The following is an 18,222-nucleotide window of genomic DNA, read 5'->3' on the forward strand; positions in this document are numbered from 1 at the left end:
AGGGCCACTAGGACATCTTAGACTCAGCTCTGTGTTCAGGTTGCACCAGTCAAGGATACAGGACAAGAAGTACAACTGGTCAGCTCGGCACTATCAGATGGTCCTCTTCACTGGAAGCCCTTTCACCAGCGAGGTTAGCAGTAGAACTCAGGCACCATAACATCTGTGGCTCATCCTGCCTTAAAAACCTCACCTGTAGAAGCCTGCAGCTCCTGTGACAATGGGTGTGTAGGCATGACTGATTCTCCTGTTTACCCATAAGGGACACAGTCCCACTCCCCAGTGCTTTGGCATCCTGACAGCATATACGTCATTCTCCCAGTGTAGGTACCGTCTTCCAAGCAGGGGTATCTAGCTTCATAAGGCAGTTGGCATTACCAGTTTCTGTTCAACTGCCAGGGGAACAGAACTACAGACTTAACCACAGAGGATTTTCTCATGTAGAGTAAGAAATACCGTGAGCATGTACCTGGAGACTTGATAAATAAATGTAAGACCTGCATATAATGGAATACTATGCAGCAGCCAAGGAATGAAGCCAACACACAGTTTTGTATACATAGCAAAATCTCTAGACCATCTTCCCTATTTAACTTTATAGTTATATATTTATTATAATACCCATTTTCATCTCCCCAAAAATGGTAACTATAATGTAGATTTCAACTTAGTGGAAACCTCTAGGATGGAGTGGAACTGCCCCCTAGGGTTTTCATGAGTCTTTATGAAAGCAGACTGCCACATGTATTATTTAGTATTACTTAAGATCCCCATGTTGCTGCTAAGAATTGCGATTTTAAAAACCTACTGCCATCTAGGGTTTCTGAGGCTGTAGATCTTCACGGGAGCAGACAGCCTCATCTGTCTCCCCTTGAGCAACTGAGAGGGGTTTAAACCACTGAGCTTGGGGTTAGTAGTCCAAGCTTACCAAGAAAACATGAATTCTCTTGCCAAAGATAAAAGTTTTAAATATTTTCAGATATTTTCTTCCAGTATTCTGAGTAACTGTACATATGGATATAATATAACAACACTGTGCACTTATACACAGTTTTCTGGTGTTTTTTCCCACTTACTATGCCTGAACCATTTTTCTGGTTACATCGGATTTCAGTGTATGAGTATTCCCAGTTTCATTTTTAGATCTTTAGCTTATTTTTCATTTTCAATGATTTATAGAACCATGTTGGAGTCATCAACGGTAAATAAGAAGATACACACTTGGTTCCAAGATAACTTGAGTAATTTCTTTAACTTTTTAAAATTTTCATATTTGTAACCAGATTATATTTTCCTAAAGAGTATTGACTTCAAATGAGAGTTCATGTGCAGATAACTTGGAGACAGATGATGGGAAGAGCAGGAAGGGGCTTTCAAAAGTCCATGAATAATCTGTTATAAACTCTTTACAACCTATTCATTTCTCAGTGAAGTGGGTTCTTTTCATTCACTGAATGGGCTTTCCTTCCTTGCCTGCCTTTGCTGCATCTTTTTCCAGTTGAAAGGGAGGAGGACTAGAAATTCTGTATCATTCTGCTTTTCTGTCTGTATGACATTTTAGTACCAGATAAATGTGTGTTTATTTTCATTGTCTGTTTTCCACCATAAAATATGTGAGTTCTCTGGAAGTAGGAATCCTGCTTGGTTGATCTGTGACCTTTGTGGCCAGACTGTTTCTCAAGGTGGGCCTGGGACCAACAGTCCTCAAAAAGGCAGTGTCACCACAGGACTCCAATGTGTACTGAACAACGAAATCATCTTTGGAAAGAAAGCTTCCTATGATCCACAATCTGAAACATGCACAAAAATCAAGTCATCTGACAAATCCTTCCATCAACAATTACCAAGTTATTGTCATAGTTGTTTTTGCTGTCTGTTTTGTTCCTGAAGTACATGAAAGCAAAGTCCCATCTTTCCCTACATTTCTCAGTATGTACCTCCTAAAAAGGGGGTGCTTCTCACATAATCAGCTACCCAATTGTCACACATCAAGATGAATAATTTCTTAGTATCGTATCCAATTTACTTTCACCTGTCCCCAGTTGTCTTTAAAATTTTCTTTTGGAGTTGCTTTGTTTAAATCTGGACAGAGGTACAGAGTCTGAAGTCTCTCAATATAGTACAATTTCCACACTACACTCCCTCTCCCCTTACTTATTAAAGAACCCACTAAGTGGTACTGTAGAAGTTGTCTCCCATTCTAGATTTGTCTCTGTTCTTTCATGCTAACATATAACTTGTTAGACTCTCCCCCCATTACCTGTAAATTGGCTCAAAGGCAAGACTGAGGTTATATATTGGGGGATGAATACTTGATAGGTGGCGATTTGTAGTAATCTCACGTATTAGTATTTAAACTCAACATTTTATAGATAATGTGCTTCCCAATGCGCAGCATTTGAAGAGCTCAATTTCTCCAGAGTTCTTTGAACATTATTGACAAAGAATAAAAAGAGCCAAACCAGGTTGAAAGTCACTTGTTAGTGTCCTTACCACCCACGCCTGCCCCCTGCCTCTTATTCTATTCATATGTTAGAAATGTCTCATAGGAAATCTGTTTTAGATCGTCCCAATTGTGACGTGCCTCTGTGAATGCCTACCTGATCGGTTTTTTTCCACTACTGACCACAAGAGGGCATCTAATGAACATTTTCTAAGCATTGTTCTGCTTTGTTTGTTTGTGTATAAATGACCTAAATCTGAGCCCACATCAGCCCACCCCTCTGATTGGGGGTGGGGGATGTTTAAAGAAACTATTGGTGGAAGCCTGTGTGATCACAAGGTGTCGAAGGGACCAGGTATAAGGCATCATTAGAACAAAATTTTTACCATAGTGAATGAAGGGGGAAGTGCAGAGTGGAGACCCAAAGCCCATTTGTCGGCCAATGGCGATCCCCTCCCAGAGGGGTCTAGGGGAGGAGATGAGTCAGTCAAGGTGCGATATAGCACTGATGAAAAATACAATTTTCCTCTAATTCCTAAATGCTTCCTCCCAACCCCCACCCCGCTATCATAATCTGAATTCTACCCTGCAAGTCTGGCTAGACCAGAGGATGTACACTGATATAGACAGGAACTGGAAAAAACACAGGGAATCCAGGGAGGATGATTCCTTCAGGACCAGTGGTGTGAGTGGTGATACTGGGAGGGTAGCCAGCGCACTCAGACAAGCGCAAGGTCATTGCCGTGACAAAATAGCTGACCTTGTCTTGAATAAAAGTCACCATCTTGAGGAACATGTTGAAGGGTGCCTAGAAACCTGTTCGATGACCACTAAAGGTGTGACCCAGATACTGATGGTAACCAAGTACTGGAAGATTTCGAATAAAACTGTTTAATGAGAGAAACATGAGTGGAAAGAAGCATACATAACATGTATGATTTCCTGAACTGAGATGTCAAATCCTGTCAATGTAACAAAATTTCAGGGGCTTTCTCTCTCGGAATGTCTAAAAGTAGGAGCCCTAGTGGCTTTGTGGGTGCTATGTGAGTCAGGCCTCTAAGCACAAGGTCAGCACTTTGAAACTACCAGCCAGTCCATGGGAGAATGAGGAGGCTTTCTCTTCCCATGAGGAGTTACGGTCTCAGAAACCCACAGGGGGCAGTTCTATTCTGCTTCGCTATGAGTTGGATTCCAACGGACGTCCTCAAACTACTGCCCGCCAAGGACAGTTATCCGGCCTGCTGGGTGTTTTTGCCCCATTTGTTTTTTGACTTCAAAATAAGATATGTGCAGTGTGCGTAGGAATGTGTTCATGGTTTGTTTTTTTAACTATAGTCTGGCCATCCAATGGGTCTGAGGGACAGAGAACTGGTCCCCTGTTTAAAAAGTTTGAGGACCCCTGAGTTGGAATCAACTTGATGGCAGTGAGGTAGGCTTTGGTTGGTATACCTGAAAGTTAACACTTTCAAAGTGCTTGCCAACTTTGCTTTCTATCTGGGGCAAAGTGAGGAATTGCTTTCTCTTCGGGTCTATGTAATCATTTAACTATAACCTTAAGCCAGAGATTTTATGTCAGACAAACTTGCATTGACTGTAGCCCTATGCTTAATTGTGAACTGGTTGTAAGTGGGAATGAGGGGACCCATATTGGAAATGGGCCAGCATCCACTAATGGTGATGTAATCGTGAGCTCATCAATGATGACTACAACATCTTGAGGCTTTTGTCTTTCCTCCTCACAGACTATATTGTAAAAACCATAGCGGAAATGATGAGCGGGATGAAGAAGATGAAGAACGAGAGAGTAAAAGTCGTGGAAAAGTAGAAATTGATCAGCAGCAACTAACTCAGCAGCAACTTAATGGAAATTAGGTATGAACGTTAATTATATTAGATCTGTTGTCAGAATACCATGCACATTAATCGGTGTTGACATGGTGGTGTGCAGCGAGCCTTTAGTAGCTAATTAGTTAAGAGCATGTTATTAGAATGCAGAGGATTGTGTAGCCTTGCCTAGTTTGGGGTTTTTTTTTGTTTTATTTGTTTTAGCTAGCTGATTTGGTAATAGTAACACGAGGTTATCTACTTTATCAGTAAATGTAGTTTTAAGTAAAATCAATAAGATATTCTCACTCCTCAATAACATATTTATTGTTTTTTCCTCTCAAGCATCGTATTTTACATTTTCTTATCATCTTTTGAACAGGTTCATGGGACAGAGTTAGAAAACTGGGAATGAATAAGACATCTATAACTACTATTCTTTTTTCACTGTTTTCTAAAATCAAAAGGGTTTGTAACTTTGTACTGCCCAGCTCTCTTAGATCCTTTACTGAACTGCCTACAAATGTCCTGTTTGTTCTGTGAACCTCCACTAGGTGGCAGCATTTGACATGTGGATATTACTTAGCAGTAGTGTGCAGTTTTGGGGAAGCAAGTGAAACACTATTAACCCCATCCATGTACAATGTCACCATTTCAGACATGGAAACGAAGTAAGCTGGCTATATGGACCGAACAAAGTTGTGCTGTTTAGACGGTTTTAGTGGCCTCATACTCAAGGGAAAACTTAAGCAAATTCGACTTTACAATGCAAACACGCCTCCGGTGGCCACACGGTAATTTGTGAAGTGCTTGTCACACGCAAGTACTGATGGCTACAAATGAAGAGAGCCTTACTTTTTCTGCCGGCTCTGATAGCGCATGCGAAAAATGCCCTCCAGGCAGTGTGTTAAGTTTTTTTCCATTTGATTGCTGTTCAAGTTCTCATTGACCAGCATGGACTCCACTCTGGCCGCTCTCAACTTCGAGCTCCTGCTTATGCCAAACCTGCTCGACAGTACACCACTTCTTCCCATGTTGTACAGAGAGTGCCAGGTTGGGGGCGGGGCGGGGAGGGGGATCATCGCATCTTTCCAAGTGACAACAACAAATTCAACCTCTTTAAGATTTCAAGGGTTAACACTCCCTGCACACTGTCATCCCCTCCCCTCTCTATCCCCCAGTCCGATACCCATTCCTCTCAAGTGCCCTGTTGTGTGAAACATTTCACGTGTTGGCCCAAAGTGTGTAAGGAGGTCTCCTGTGCTTATGGGAGGAAACCAAACCAAACCATCTTGGCATAAAGCAGTATTTATTTTGAATTTTATAACCACTATTTTGGAGCCTTTATTTAATACTTTTTAATGTTTTCGCTCCACTGCTTTGGTTATCTGCTATATAGGCTTTTATGCCTTGCTATTTTCTTCTGATAGACCATGGTGGTGTTTTACCATAGAGACTCGCAATTGTTTATCAAAGCCTAAGAACACAGCTTTGTAGAAAGGATGTCCTCGCTGGCATTTCCAGCTCGGGATGTTTTCTTCCACATACGTGCTGAAGCACATTGGGATTTTTCTTTATGGCAAAACCAAAACCGGTAGTTGTGGACTGCCTGATGGGAGCCCAGCCCCTCAAGGTGGAGGAGAGAGATACCGATTTCTGCACTGTTAAATAACCGGCCGCATGGAAGCAAGTTAGCATACAAAACAGCAACATGCTGATGTGACTCTGCACCAAGATACTCTGCAGGAGAGAGAAACGTCTGAAAAAATGAAACAGGTAGAGAATTACACTGTGCTTAATGACTGACAGTGTCCTGGTGACGCAGTGGTTGAAGCACCCAATTGCTAACCAAAAGGTCAATGGTATGAAGCCACCAGTGGCTCCACTGGGGGATGCCATGGCGGTCTGCGGCGTCCGTAAAGATGGACAACTGTCGGAGGCAGTTCTACTGTGTCCTCTAGGGTTGCTAGGAGTCAGAATTGACCTACCCGCAGTGGGTTCGGTTTAGGGATTAATGACTTGAGTTTTTGTGAAAACTGTTAGTCCCTTAACCACATCTCTGTCCCGTTGTCTGTTCACACATTTCCTTAAGTCCAAGCGCTCCATGACTGCTCTATTTTTAAAGCCATCTTTTATTGTTACTCTTAGGAGAAAGAAACTAGCTGTAGTCGTAGATTGCCCTCTCTGTTTTCTTTTTGCTTGAAATATGCCATCAAGGTTTTTTGGTGTGTATGTGATTGTCTAAATTCATCATGACTTGAAGTGCAAGACAGATCTAGATGTGTGTTTACCGAGCTATGTGACTTGCCCCAAAGGATCTGTACTTTATTTCCATAGGACAGCTTGAAAATTCTGGTTTTCAATCTTGTCTCACTGTGTCTAGATCTTTTATACATTGTGTGCCATCAGCTTACCCATGGATAGCAGCGCCTTCATTTATGGACAACTACTGTAATTATGGGTTTTTTTGTTTGTTTGTTGTAAGGAAAAATGTAGAAGGTGTCCGGGGTAATAATGGCCCGTCAATGATTCTATACCAGTTTTCAAATACTATAGCTGTCAGTGGGTGGATTTGTTATATGTAGTGAAATATATGACTTTGTAGGGGTTTCTTCAACCCTTTCTCTGCCACTAGCAACCAGAATAGCACTTTACCTTTTGGTTGGCTAGGTAAGTGGCTGGCTACCTATTTTATCTCTCACTGTGGTGTGATTGGCTAATAACTTTTGTTAAAAAAAAAAAAAGATGAGAAGTCATCTTTGGTGTAAACTTCCAATGTTTTGTTTCTGTATCATTCTCGTTTTTATTTTTGGTCACATGCTGAGTAAAAGTGCCTTACAATGTAAAAATTGTACAGTACTTATGTTCCCAAGTAGCATCATCATCAACTGGGTAGTAATTACATTGTGGTATTGATATTTAGACAAATGTACCTCAGCAGTGTATTTACTGTACATCTCTTAAGTCCTTAACTGTAGTTTTAATAAGCATGACATTATTTGATAAGTATATAGCATTTACATCATTTCAAAAAATACTGCCATGACTGTCTTTTTCACATATTTTAGCTTGAAATTTTAAAGCGTCTTTTCTTTCTTCCCCCCCTTTTTTGTTTTGTTGTTGTTATTGATATTAACAGTGTAATCTTTGCAAGCGTATATTGAAGATTAATCTGGAGCATTTATTGTCTTACCAGAAATGTTAGTAAGAAATGTTCTGTAGAGTAGAAGGATAGACTTGAGTTTCTCTACTTTAATAAAAGTTCATTGTTCCTGGGGGAGGGGGAAGTGAATTTTACTTTCATCTCAATTTATTAAAAACCCACAACAGAAAAAAAATTTTGTTTAATTCCCCCCCACACACCCAAAGATGAGTGCTTTTCATATTATAGATTGTACTTCCTTGGGAGTACATGCTACTCAAGATATTAAGAGACTGCCGAGCTATGTAGGTCTGTTGATTCAGAATCTGTGTACTTTAACAAACATGTGAGAATCTTCGATATCTCAAAGCAAAATGAAAACTGTCCTGGAGTGTTATTGCTTTTGTAGAAAGCACTCATGTTAGACCGTGGCATATAATTTTGCTGGATGGACATTTGGGTTCATTGTGAAGATAAGGAATGCATCATGGTTCAAAATCAAACATTCCTCTCATGTTCTGTATATTTGGTTCCTGTTATATTGGCTTTATTTTCAGAATTGTAGTTTGTAGTATTAGTTTCCTTTTATTGGTATTCTTGCATATACTCTTCATTCAATAAAGGAGTTATGACTTTCATAAGTGTATGCCTTTTTTTGTGACCGCTCCTGAGTAATGACACTTGATAACAGTAATTGTGTTACATTTTAGCCTTATTTTATTCCAACTCACAGTGACCCTATAGGACTGGGTAAAACTGCCTCTGGACTTCTGAGATTAACTTTTTTTTAATAATTGGGAACTCTTACAGATATTATAACAACCCATAAAGCAAATAGATCAAGCATAATTGTACAGTTGCTACCACCATCATTTTCAATACATTTTCTTCTTGAACTCTTTGATATCAGCTCCCCTTATCCCCTCCCTCCCTCGCCCTACCCCTCAGGAACCATTATTATTATTGTGCCGCATCTTACACCACCGAATGATCCATTCACCGACAATTCTGTTATTTGTCTCCCTGAAGTAGGGTTATACAGTCATTGCTGTGAATTCACACCACCCCTACACACATACCCTTTCTCATACCCTCAGGAAGTCATTACTCCCATTACTATTTCTGAAGGTTTTATCTATCCTGGATTTCATGCATCGAATGACCTTAATTATCCAAATGTATATACACAGGTCTCACAAGATTAATGAGGTGAAACTAAGACCATAATAGTAGGAGGGAGGAAATATTAAAGAATACTGTGTTTCAACAGTGCTGTACTGTACCCTGGATATAACATTCCTTCCGTGTGGCCCTTTTGTGAGGTACTGTCCAATTATCTTACAGGTAGGTTTTGGGTTTCCACATTGCCTATGCTCCTTCACATCAATCTGATGGCTTGTTTTGGTTTTCTGATTCCTATTCGCATTGACATCTCATGTTCACACAAGCTGCTGTGCTGCTTCCATGTGGGCTTTCTTGCTTCCATGCTAGGTGGCTGCTTTTTTTAACTTCAAGCCCTTAAGACCCCAGACACTATGTATTTTAATAGCCAGGTACCATCAGCTTTCTTCACATTTGCTTATGCACCCATGTTTATCTTCAGCAATCATGGTGGGAAGGTGAGCATCACAGAATGACAGATTATTAACAAACTGTTCGTGTACTGAGGTAAAATTTAAGTAGAGGCCCATAGTTCACCTGCTTCCTTGTTTTGTGTGTGTGTGTATAGAGAGACAAATACACCATCTTTATTTATGAATATATGTATCTATATACCTGTATAGACAAAATCATTGGGGGCCCTTATAGCTCTTGTAACATTCCATACATCAGTTGTATCAAGCATATTTGTACATATGTTGCCATCATCATTTCCAAAACGTTTTCTATTTGAGCCCTTGGTATAAGCACCTCTTCTCCCCCTCTCCCACCCTCATGAATCCTTGATCAATTATACATTGTTAGTATTATTTTGTATCTTATACTGTCGTCTCCCTTCACACATATCTGTTATTTTTCCCTTTAGGGTGGGGACCTATATATCCAACCTTGTGATGGTTTCTCCCCCTCCCTGGCAATCTCTCTACCCTCATGATACTGCTACTCCCACTAGTGTACCCACACTTTTACTTTCTTATTCTTTCCTCTATTTCTCCTTTCTTTCCTCCTGCCCCACTGTGGTAGTCTGGGCAGACAAGAGAAACAAATCCATAGACACATGTTTATAAGAAAGATATTTCCGATTCCCTTTTGGATGCTGGGCTTCTAGCCAGCAAATAAACTCTTTTTGCCAAAAAAATTAAAAAGATGTTTATATACAAGAGGAATTGCACACAGAAAACATCCCAACCCAGTCCAGTCCAAGGCCATAAGTCTGATATTAGCCCATATGTCCGATACTGATCTATAAAGTTCTCCTCACACTCATGAAACACATGCAATGAAGCCAAATGCAGGACGATCACAAGCCAGTGGGTAGAAAGTCTTTGGGTCCAGTGGTGCTGTAAGATCTCGGCCGGCAGGTTTCTCACTGTGGCTTCTCCGGCTTCAGAGGTCTGGTTGCATCCATGTGGCTTTCTTCTGCAATGTCTCCCAGGGAATAGCAGAGAGAGAGGTGTCTTCCAGCTCCAAGGAGGAAGTACCAGATTTTCCAGAATTCTTAGGAGACGGCCAGGGCACACAGAAGTCTCATTGGCTATCTTCAGATTTACAGCCTAGACTCCTCCCTTATATTCTTAATCATTAAACTGACACCAGATTAGGTGACTACCACACCCACTATCATGTTTACCAATTGTTCACCTCACAGTGATAACTTTTGGATACATTTCAATTGATCAAACACAACCAGGAATGCTACACGCTTCTCTCATCTTCCATTTTACATCCCCAGCTATTCCCCTATCCCTGTCATTATATGCTAATTGCTACCCTCCCATGCCCCCCTCCCCCAACCTTTGCCATTTTAGGGTTGTTTATCCTGCCTATCTTATATAGATAAACACCAAAAGAGAAAGGGTGGGGGGAATACATATAGTTCTATGTCTAATTAATGTGACCCCGAGTAGATGATTATATCTGTTAAAAAGTGAGCAGACCCTGATAAAATCCATGGGTCCATTCCCCTGGGTCTCCCAGGACCTGTTTACTTAACAGCACTTAAATTCTTTCAGTCCTACTGGCATACCTTCTGCAAGACCCCATTACTTTTCCTGCAGTCAAGGCAGTAGCTGTCTAGGGCTCCACTCCCCAACCAATCACACCTTTATCTTTCTATACAGCCTCCTTGTGAATATCCCCCAACCAGTTCAGATGAGGTGCCTAGTGTTTCCCTCCCTCCTCCCCCTTCCCGCCCTGCCAGTTGTCTATCGATATTCCTCGGGGACTTCATATCGTTGCTTCCATTGCTGGTCTGTGGCACTCCCCTCTTGGTTTGCCCCCATGTGGGCTGGTCATGCAGGCTGCTCTCCCTGAACTGTAGAGATTAACTATGGGAAGAGAAAGCCTTGTTTTCCTCCCAAAGAATGGCTGGCGATTTTGAACTACTGACCTTGAGGTCAGCATCCCACCATAACCCACAACGCCACCAGGTACTTGTTAGGGGCCATTGAGTCTGTTGCGACCTATAGCGAGTGATCCTGCACACAACAGAAATACCACTCGATCCTGTGCGACCCTCACAATTATACTTATATTTGAGCCCATTGTTGCAGCTACTGTGTCAGTTTATCTTATTGAGGGCCTTCTTTTTCTCTCCCCCTCCACTTTACCAAACATGGCCTTCTCCAGTGACTGGTCTCGCCTGATGACATGTCCAAAGTATGGGAGTCAAAGTCTCGACATCTTTGCCTCTAAAGTGCCTTCTGGCTGTACCTTAAAGCCAGATTTGTTTGTTCTTTTGGCAGTCCCACCCATGGTACTTTCAATACTCTTCGCCAGCTCCAGTGATATTTAATAACGTCACACTGGAGCAGACACAACCTACATATGATCAGTATAATGAAGTCAGTCAACCAGACCTAGGTGGTTCTTAAAAGGCAAGAGGTCTGCAAGTACCCAAATTATACTTTTGCCGGCACCCCTCTGCTACACATGTGTTACGGTGCAGGGTGGATGGTGTGGTAGGGAGACAGAGCCACTGCCAGTTGACAAGGAGCTCACAAGTAGACACATACAGGGTACACATGCAACCACAAACCCTGCTAGAGGTGGGAATCTTGGAGATGAGATGCAGAGAAATAGACTCTCCAGGGAGGGTCAGGAGCCGGGGAAACTGTTAACACGGACAATGGCTTCCTCCGTGTGGCTGAGCTGCTATAACGTGAACTATACCAAAGATATAAAAAGTTTGCTGTATCAGAGTATTCTAAAAATCAGATGTTCTAAAATTGTACTGATTATTTCAAGCTATTTTAATATATTGAAACTACTGACTTGATAAGGTGACCAGAAGTCCCGCTTTTGGCAGGACAGTCCTGATTTTTAACAATTTTTCCCGTGTCCCGTGGTGTTTTTTAAAAGTCCTGATTTTTGGAAAGAATGCACGACAAGCTAGGGTATACGGTTTTCAGCTGCCATGTGGCTATTTCGCCAGGATATGAGTTTATCAATGGTATTTCGCTGGTGTCTCACTTTACCAATGTTAAAATCTGGTCACCTTACCTAAATGCAAGTGCACTTTGTTCTAACAACCTGGCATTCCATGATGCTCACCATCCTGACAGATTGCTGAAGACATAATTGATGCATAGCAAATGCGGTGAAGAAAGCTAATGGTGTCCACCCAGTTATTACAAGATATAGCATCTGGGGTCTTAAAGGCTTGAAGTTAAACAAGCAGCCATGTAACAGGGAAGCAACAAAGCCCACCTGCAAGAAACACACCAGCACGTGTGATCATGAGATGTCAATGGGATCTGTTGTAGTTGTCAGACATCAGAAGACCCAAAACAAAGAACCATTTCAATGCCAATAAGAGGAGTCAGAATGGAGACCCAAGGCCCATCTGTTGATAGTTGGATGTCCTCTCACAGATGGGTCACAAGGAAGAGGAAAAGCCAGCCAGAATGCCGTATAGCACTGACGAAACATGATACTCCTCTAGTTCAGCAGTTCTCAACCTGTGGGTCGCAACCCCCTTTTTTGGGTGGGTGGGGAGGTCCAACGACTCTTTCACAGGGGTCACCCAATTCATAAGAGTAGCAAATAACAGTGATGAAGTAGCAACAAAAATAATTTTGTGTTTGGGGGTGGTACCCACACATGAGGAACTGTATTAAAGGGTCGGGGCATTAGGAAGGTTGAGAGCCACTGCTCTAGTTCTTTAATGCTTCCCCCCACCCCCACCCTTGCTACTATCACAACTCCAGTTCTACCTTAGAAATCTAGTTAAACCAGCGCATGTGCACTAGTACAGATAGAGCTCCAGGACAGATCAACCCCTGCTGGGAGAAAGAGGGAACTATTTACATTGATTGATGTACACACACATTCCCCCCCCCACCCCCAGGCAGGAGGACAAACAGCAGAAACATGGGTGAAGGGAGACAGCAGCAGTTGGGGTAAGATGAAAATAATAATTTATAAATGTTCAAGAGTACACGAGGGAGGGAACAAGAGCTGATACCAAGGGCACAAGTAGAAAGGAAATGTTTGGAAATGATGATGGCAGCATATGTACAAATGTGCTTTGTACATCTGATAGTTCTAAGAGCCCCCGATAAAATTATTTATTATTTTTCAAAGATCCCTCATGATGAGTAGTAACCCGATGGGCGAGGTCCCGTCATCTCTGAAGTATTTCATTTCCATGGAGTGGCCAAGTATAGGCAAATCCCAAGAGTGACAGCCAGGGCGGGGGGGAAGGAAGGTATGGGGGAGCAATTGACCTTGGGCTTCTTGAAGGATGATGAAGATGCTCTGGACTTCAATCAGTGTGGTGGTTAAATCACCGTGGGAATTTAGTAAAAACCTGAATCATGAAGTTTACGTGACATGGATTTTCCATCCTTGTTTTAAAAGACAGGTGGCGAAACCCCTGAGAACTGGAACTAGACAGTTCTGCCTTGTGGATCTGGGCCTCAAAAGTTTTCCACCTTTGGTCAGAAGCCGTTTCTATTGCTCATTTTAGTGGAAACTGGTTGTCTTTTCCTTCTCTGACAGGTTTCTGCATAAGGAAACTTCCAACATTCACAGGTTTCATTGGATATGAGTATTGTATAAAACTAAAAGACTCAGAGATCATGTTCCATTAGCGGGAGAAAAAAAACCCAATATGGCCTAAAATTCAATCATAAAAAAGACTAGGCTTATCTCATGGTAGAAACACTGCAGAGAGTTACCAAATATTTGAAAGATGTTAAGTTCTCGTTTCTGAAGTCCTGTCAAAAAGGAATCAGACGATCGAGATGGCACAGTTCAGATCTCCCCAAGAGTTGGGACAGTCATAACAGTGAGCCCTCCAAGGGAAGGCTACCTCTACCTTCGCAGAGGCAACAGTGAGAGAGCGGCTGCAATGCTTAGGTTGTGGGGCCAAGTGAATGCAAAGCCATACATTCAAATGTGCGGGACACAATGGACGAACGGATGGATTGTGATAAGAGCTGTACTAGCCCCCAATAAAATGATAAAAAAAGAAAAAAAAAGAAAAACCATAAATACTTTGGAGTTCTCCTTTAGAATGTTTCTGCTGTGTGGATGAATGAGGTATATGCTTTTTAAAAAAGCACGGAAAAAGGGTACTTTTCAAAGACAGTATTTTTCCCCTAAATCAATAAACACTATTTTGACAGCCAAAAAACAAACAAACAGGCTTATTGGTCAGCTAGCGGCTGGTGGATGTCCCTTAGTTCAGCCCTGGAATTGAACTTGCCCCCTCTGCCTCAGTTTTCAGCCAAAACAACAAACAGGTCTGTAAGAGGAACAATGACATTAGGGAGATGTACACACCTTAGGATTATGAACCATTTGAGATCAAAAGGGCATCATTTAACCAAGGACAAAGCTTGGGGATAGGAAAGAAAGATGAATGGACACTGTAAGCCCAGAGGGGAAGTGGGAAGAGGCTTTTTACATTGTGGAGATTGCAATCAATATCACTATAAGAAAATGTGTATGAATTGCAGAATGGAAAACCAGTTTGCTCTCTAAACGCCCAAGTGACTATAAAATGTCTTCAAGGATAAGATACACAAAAGAAAACAAGAAACCCTCCCTAATCGACTGTCTGAATGACCAGAAGACTTACCTGTCTTTGGAAATGCCTTTGTACACATCTAGTATACCATATATACTCGAATATAAGCCAACCCGAGTATAAGCCAAGGTACCTAATTATTTCCTGGGAAACCAGAAAAACTGATTGACTCGAGTATAAGCCTAGGGTGGGAAATGCAGTATGTGAATTAATGCAGAGACCAGAGGGGAGAGACGGAGCGCAGCCACAGACATGTCCTTACCAGTTCAGCTGCCAGAGTAAGTGAATCACTACGGATATTTCCACAAATTGGAGATGTCCACATCATAGGACGGCTCTGATTGGTTAGATGTGAGTAAACAAACATTCAAAGCCCTGCAGTGTCAGCAGGGCTTTGAATGAACAGCGGAGGAACTGCATTCACACTCAAGATGTTACACCTCGCTGGGGTACCACTGACCCATGTATAAGCCGAACCCCAGTTTTTCAGCACATTTTTGGGTGCTGAAAAATTCGGCTTCTACAAGAGTATATACGGTATTTCTTTTGGACATAATGTTACAAGGTAGCCCTACAATCCTATTTCCCATGGGATTTCAGTGTCTGGGTGAACTGGAATTCTTCACTCCTATTTTTCTGTGCTTGTACAAATACCATCTTCAGCTAAAGTTGCAGAAGTGAAACCAGACATGGTTTCATTTGTATACTGATTGAAGTCAAATTTTGCTTTTGTATATACTTGTGGATAAGCCGAGTTTTTCAACACATTTTTAATGCAGTTTTTTTGTGGTAAAATTAGGTGCTTTGGCTGATATTCTGGTCAGGTTGGCTTGTACTCTATTATATATGGTAATTGGCCAGGCCATATCTTCTGGTAAGGGAACAAATTACTCATAGCTGTCCCTTGTCGCCAGATGGACCTGCGTCTTTGTGTGCAGGGTCATATGCGGCTTACTCAATCCACTTGAAGGGATCATGTACTGTTTTGCTGAAACACCTCTGTGATCTTTATCTGCCCTAAGCTGGTTCTTACTTCCCAAACAGTGACTGTGGCTAACAACCAGTCAATGCTGTCAGGACAAGATAAAACCATTAGAACCTTTCCCTTTTCAGCAGGTGGTTTAGACCTTGTATGGAAAAAAGCTATGGCCGATCAGAAACAGGGGGGAAAATAAACTTGATTCATCTAGATACTCTTTCCTCATTGGGTGAGAAAAAGGCTTGTTTTCATTTAGCAATTTCAAACAATATTTACTTGCATGTCTGAAAAGGAGTGACTGGTCACAATCACACAGATTCTCAAGTAGGCTGTTGGTCAGCCTGGAAGTTTCTAGATTACCAATCAATGGAATGTAGTTGAGTATGAATTGATGGTGCAGGAAAATTAGATTTTCCACTAATCCTCCAAAATCACATTTTGTGCTGAGCTATGTCTAACATAACAAAGCAACAATTTTCTTTATAGAAAATCCAGTCAGATGTACACTAAGACCTGTGAAAACTTCCGGGCAGAAACTATCAGAGAAGGAAAAGCCACATCTTTCCCACTGAAATAGCTCTAGAAAAATGGTAACTGCACCCTGTCAACGGCAGAAACCTTGGGAGATCCGGGAGAACAAGACAGTCCTGTCACACTGTATAATGTTAGCAAGAACCTCTTGCTATGAGTCCAACTTTCATTTGTATTCCCTTCCACTTTTCTTTTTTTTTCATATGTGTTAAATAATGAAATCCTTGAGGAAGGCCATCAAAAGAGGATGAATCCACTTGAGAGCTCTTTTTTTCACTTAGAACTGCTGGCGGCATCGAGGCAGTGGTTAACTTTGGTTTCTGAGGTGAAGCAGGCAATTCTACCTGGGCTGATTTCCAAATGTTCCTGATCCTTAAACCCAATAGGCTTACAGTCTATATTTGGTATTCCTATTTCCAGGAAGCAATCATTGCACCCAGCTTCCATGTGTCCTTGGTTACACAGCAAGCATGCACATACAAAAACAAGCAGTTTCTGAAAGTTTGCTAATCATAGCTGGCACCTTGGCATTGCCCTCCATCCAATACAGCATTCTTGCGAATAGCCCTTCCAAGACATGTTTAAACATATTTCAACCTATCCCATGGACACCTGGGGAGTGGAAGGTAGAAGCATGTCCCGAGAGAGGGTAACAAGAAAAAGGCTGGGTGGAGATCCTTTCTCCCCTGGAAAGAAGCAAAGCAGGAAAAGCAGGCTTCAGGCAGCCTCTACTGTCGGGCTTTTGGAGCATTTCATGATGAAGGTCATCACCTTCCATGGATTGCTGTGTAGGCCACTTTCTAGAAAAGTTGACACAAAACTTGAAACACAGTTTTTCTCCTCAAAACTCAATGACCTTCATTTCCGTATCATGAACCACTCCTTCAGGAGGTCTTGGTGGTGCAGTGGGTTAAGCATTGGACTATTAACTGAGAGATTGGTGGTTCAAGCTCACTTATCACTCCATGGGAGAAAGACAAAGCCATCTGCTTCAGTAAAGGTTTACTATTTTAGAAACCCCATAGGAGCAGTTCTGTGTCTCATAAGGTGGGCATTAGTCTGGGTAGACTAAAGAAACAAATTTATAGACACTCGTACATAAAAAAGTACACTCCCCCCAACTACCATGATCCGAATTCTACCTTGCAGGGCTGGATAGGGCAGAGGTTGTACACTGGTGCATATGGGTGCTGGAGGCACAGGGAATCCAGGGTGGATGATACCTTCAGGACCAGGGGTGTGAGGGGCGATGCTGGGAGAGCAGAGGGTGAGTGGGTTGGAAAGGGGGAACTAATTACAGGGGTCCACGTGTGACCTCCTCACTGGGAGAAGGACGGCAGAGAAGTGGGGGGCGAGATTCCGGATAGGGCAAGATATGACAAAATAATGATGTATAAATTACCAAGGGCACATTGGAAGGGGGGAGCGGGGAGGGAAGGGGAAAATAAAAGAGGACCTGATGCAAAGGGCTTAAGTGGAGAGCGAATGCTTTGAGAATGATTGGGGCGGGGAATGTGTGGATGTGCTTTATACAATTGATGTGTGTATATGTATGGATTGTGATGAGAGTTGTGTGAGTCCCTAATAAAATGTAAAAAAAGAAAAAAAAGAATGACGAGGGCAACAAATGTATAAGGGTGCTTTACTCAATTAACGTATGTATGGATTGTGATAAGAGTTGTATGAGCCCCAATAAAAATATTTATTAATTAAAAAAATAATATGCAAAAAGAGCAATTGTACATTGAGTAAACATCCCAGTCCAGAGCAAGTCCATAAGTCTGATATTAGCCTTCGTCCATATGACCAATACCAGTCTATAAGTTCCTCTTCAGACTCATGAAATACATACACTGATGATGAGTGCAGGAAGATCACAGGCCAGTGGGTTGAAAGTCCTGTGGATCCAGTGGCAGTGGAAGCATCTCAGCGCTGGTGTAGGTCTCCATGTGTTCCTCCAGCTCTAGGGCTCTGGCTACATTGGTGTAGCTCCATCTGGCTTGTCAGCAGGAATGTCTCGCAAGGAGAGTCTCTGTGTGTGTCCCATCCAGAGAACTATTGATCTCAATAGAGCCTCCCAATGAGGTCATCAAGCTGCTACCTGATTA

The 18,222-nt window shown here is 42.0% G+C and overlaps 1 protein-coding gene across 4 annotated transcripts in view; it reads left to right on the forward strand.

The window, feature by feature from the left end:
* The window catches only part of PHF6 (PHD finger protein 6), an 80,860-nt gene that overhangs the window by 36,107 nt on the left and 26,531 nt on the right, over positions 1 to 18,222 (forward strand). For 3 of the 4 annotated variants that reach the window (XM_075539590.1, XM_075539587.1, XM_075539589.1), the window contains exons 10-11: positions 4,186 to 4,315; positions 4,650 to 8,019. In XM_075539590.1, coding sequence (XP_075395705.1) covers positions 4,186 to 4,315 — 130 coding nt within the window. In that variant the 3' untranslated portion in view covers positions 4,650 to 8,019. Of the gene's footprint in view, positions 1 to 4,185; positions 4,316 to 4,649; positions 8,020 to 18,222 lie in introns of those variants that run through there. The other variant, XM_075539588.1, reaches the window with a different exon arrangement.

This window comes from Tenrec ecaudatus, chromosome X (assembly GCF_050624435.1).
Source record: "Tenrec ecaudatus isolate mTenEca1 chromosome X, mTenEca1.hap1, whole genome shotgun sequence".
Taxonomy (NCBI): domain Eukaryota; kingdom Metazoa; phylum Chordata; class Mammalia; order Afrosoricida; family Tenrecidae; genus Tenrec; species Tenrec ecaudatus.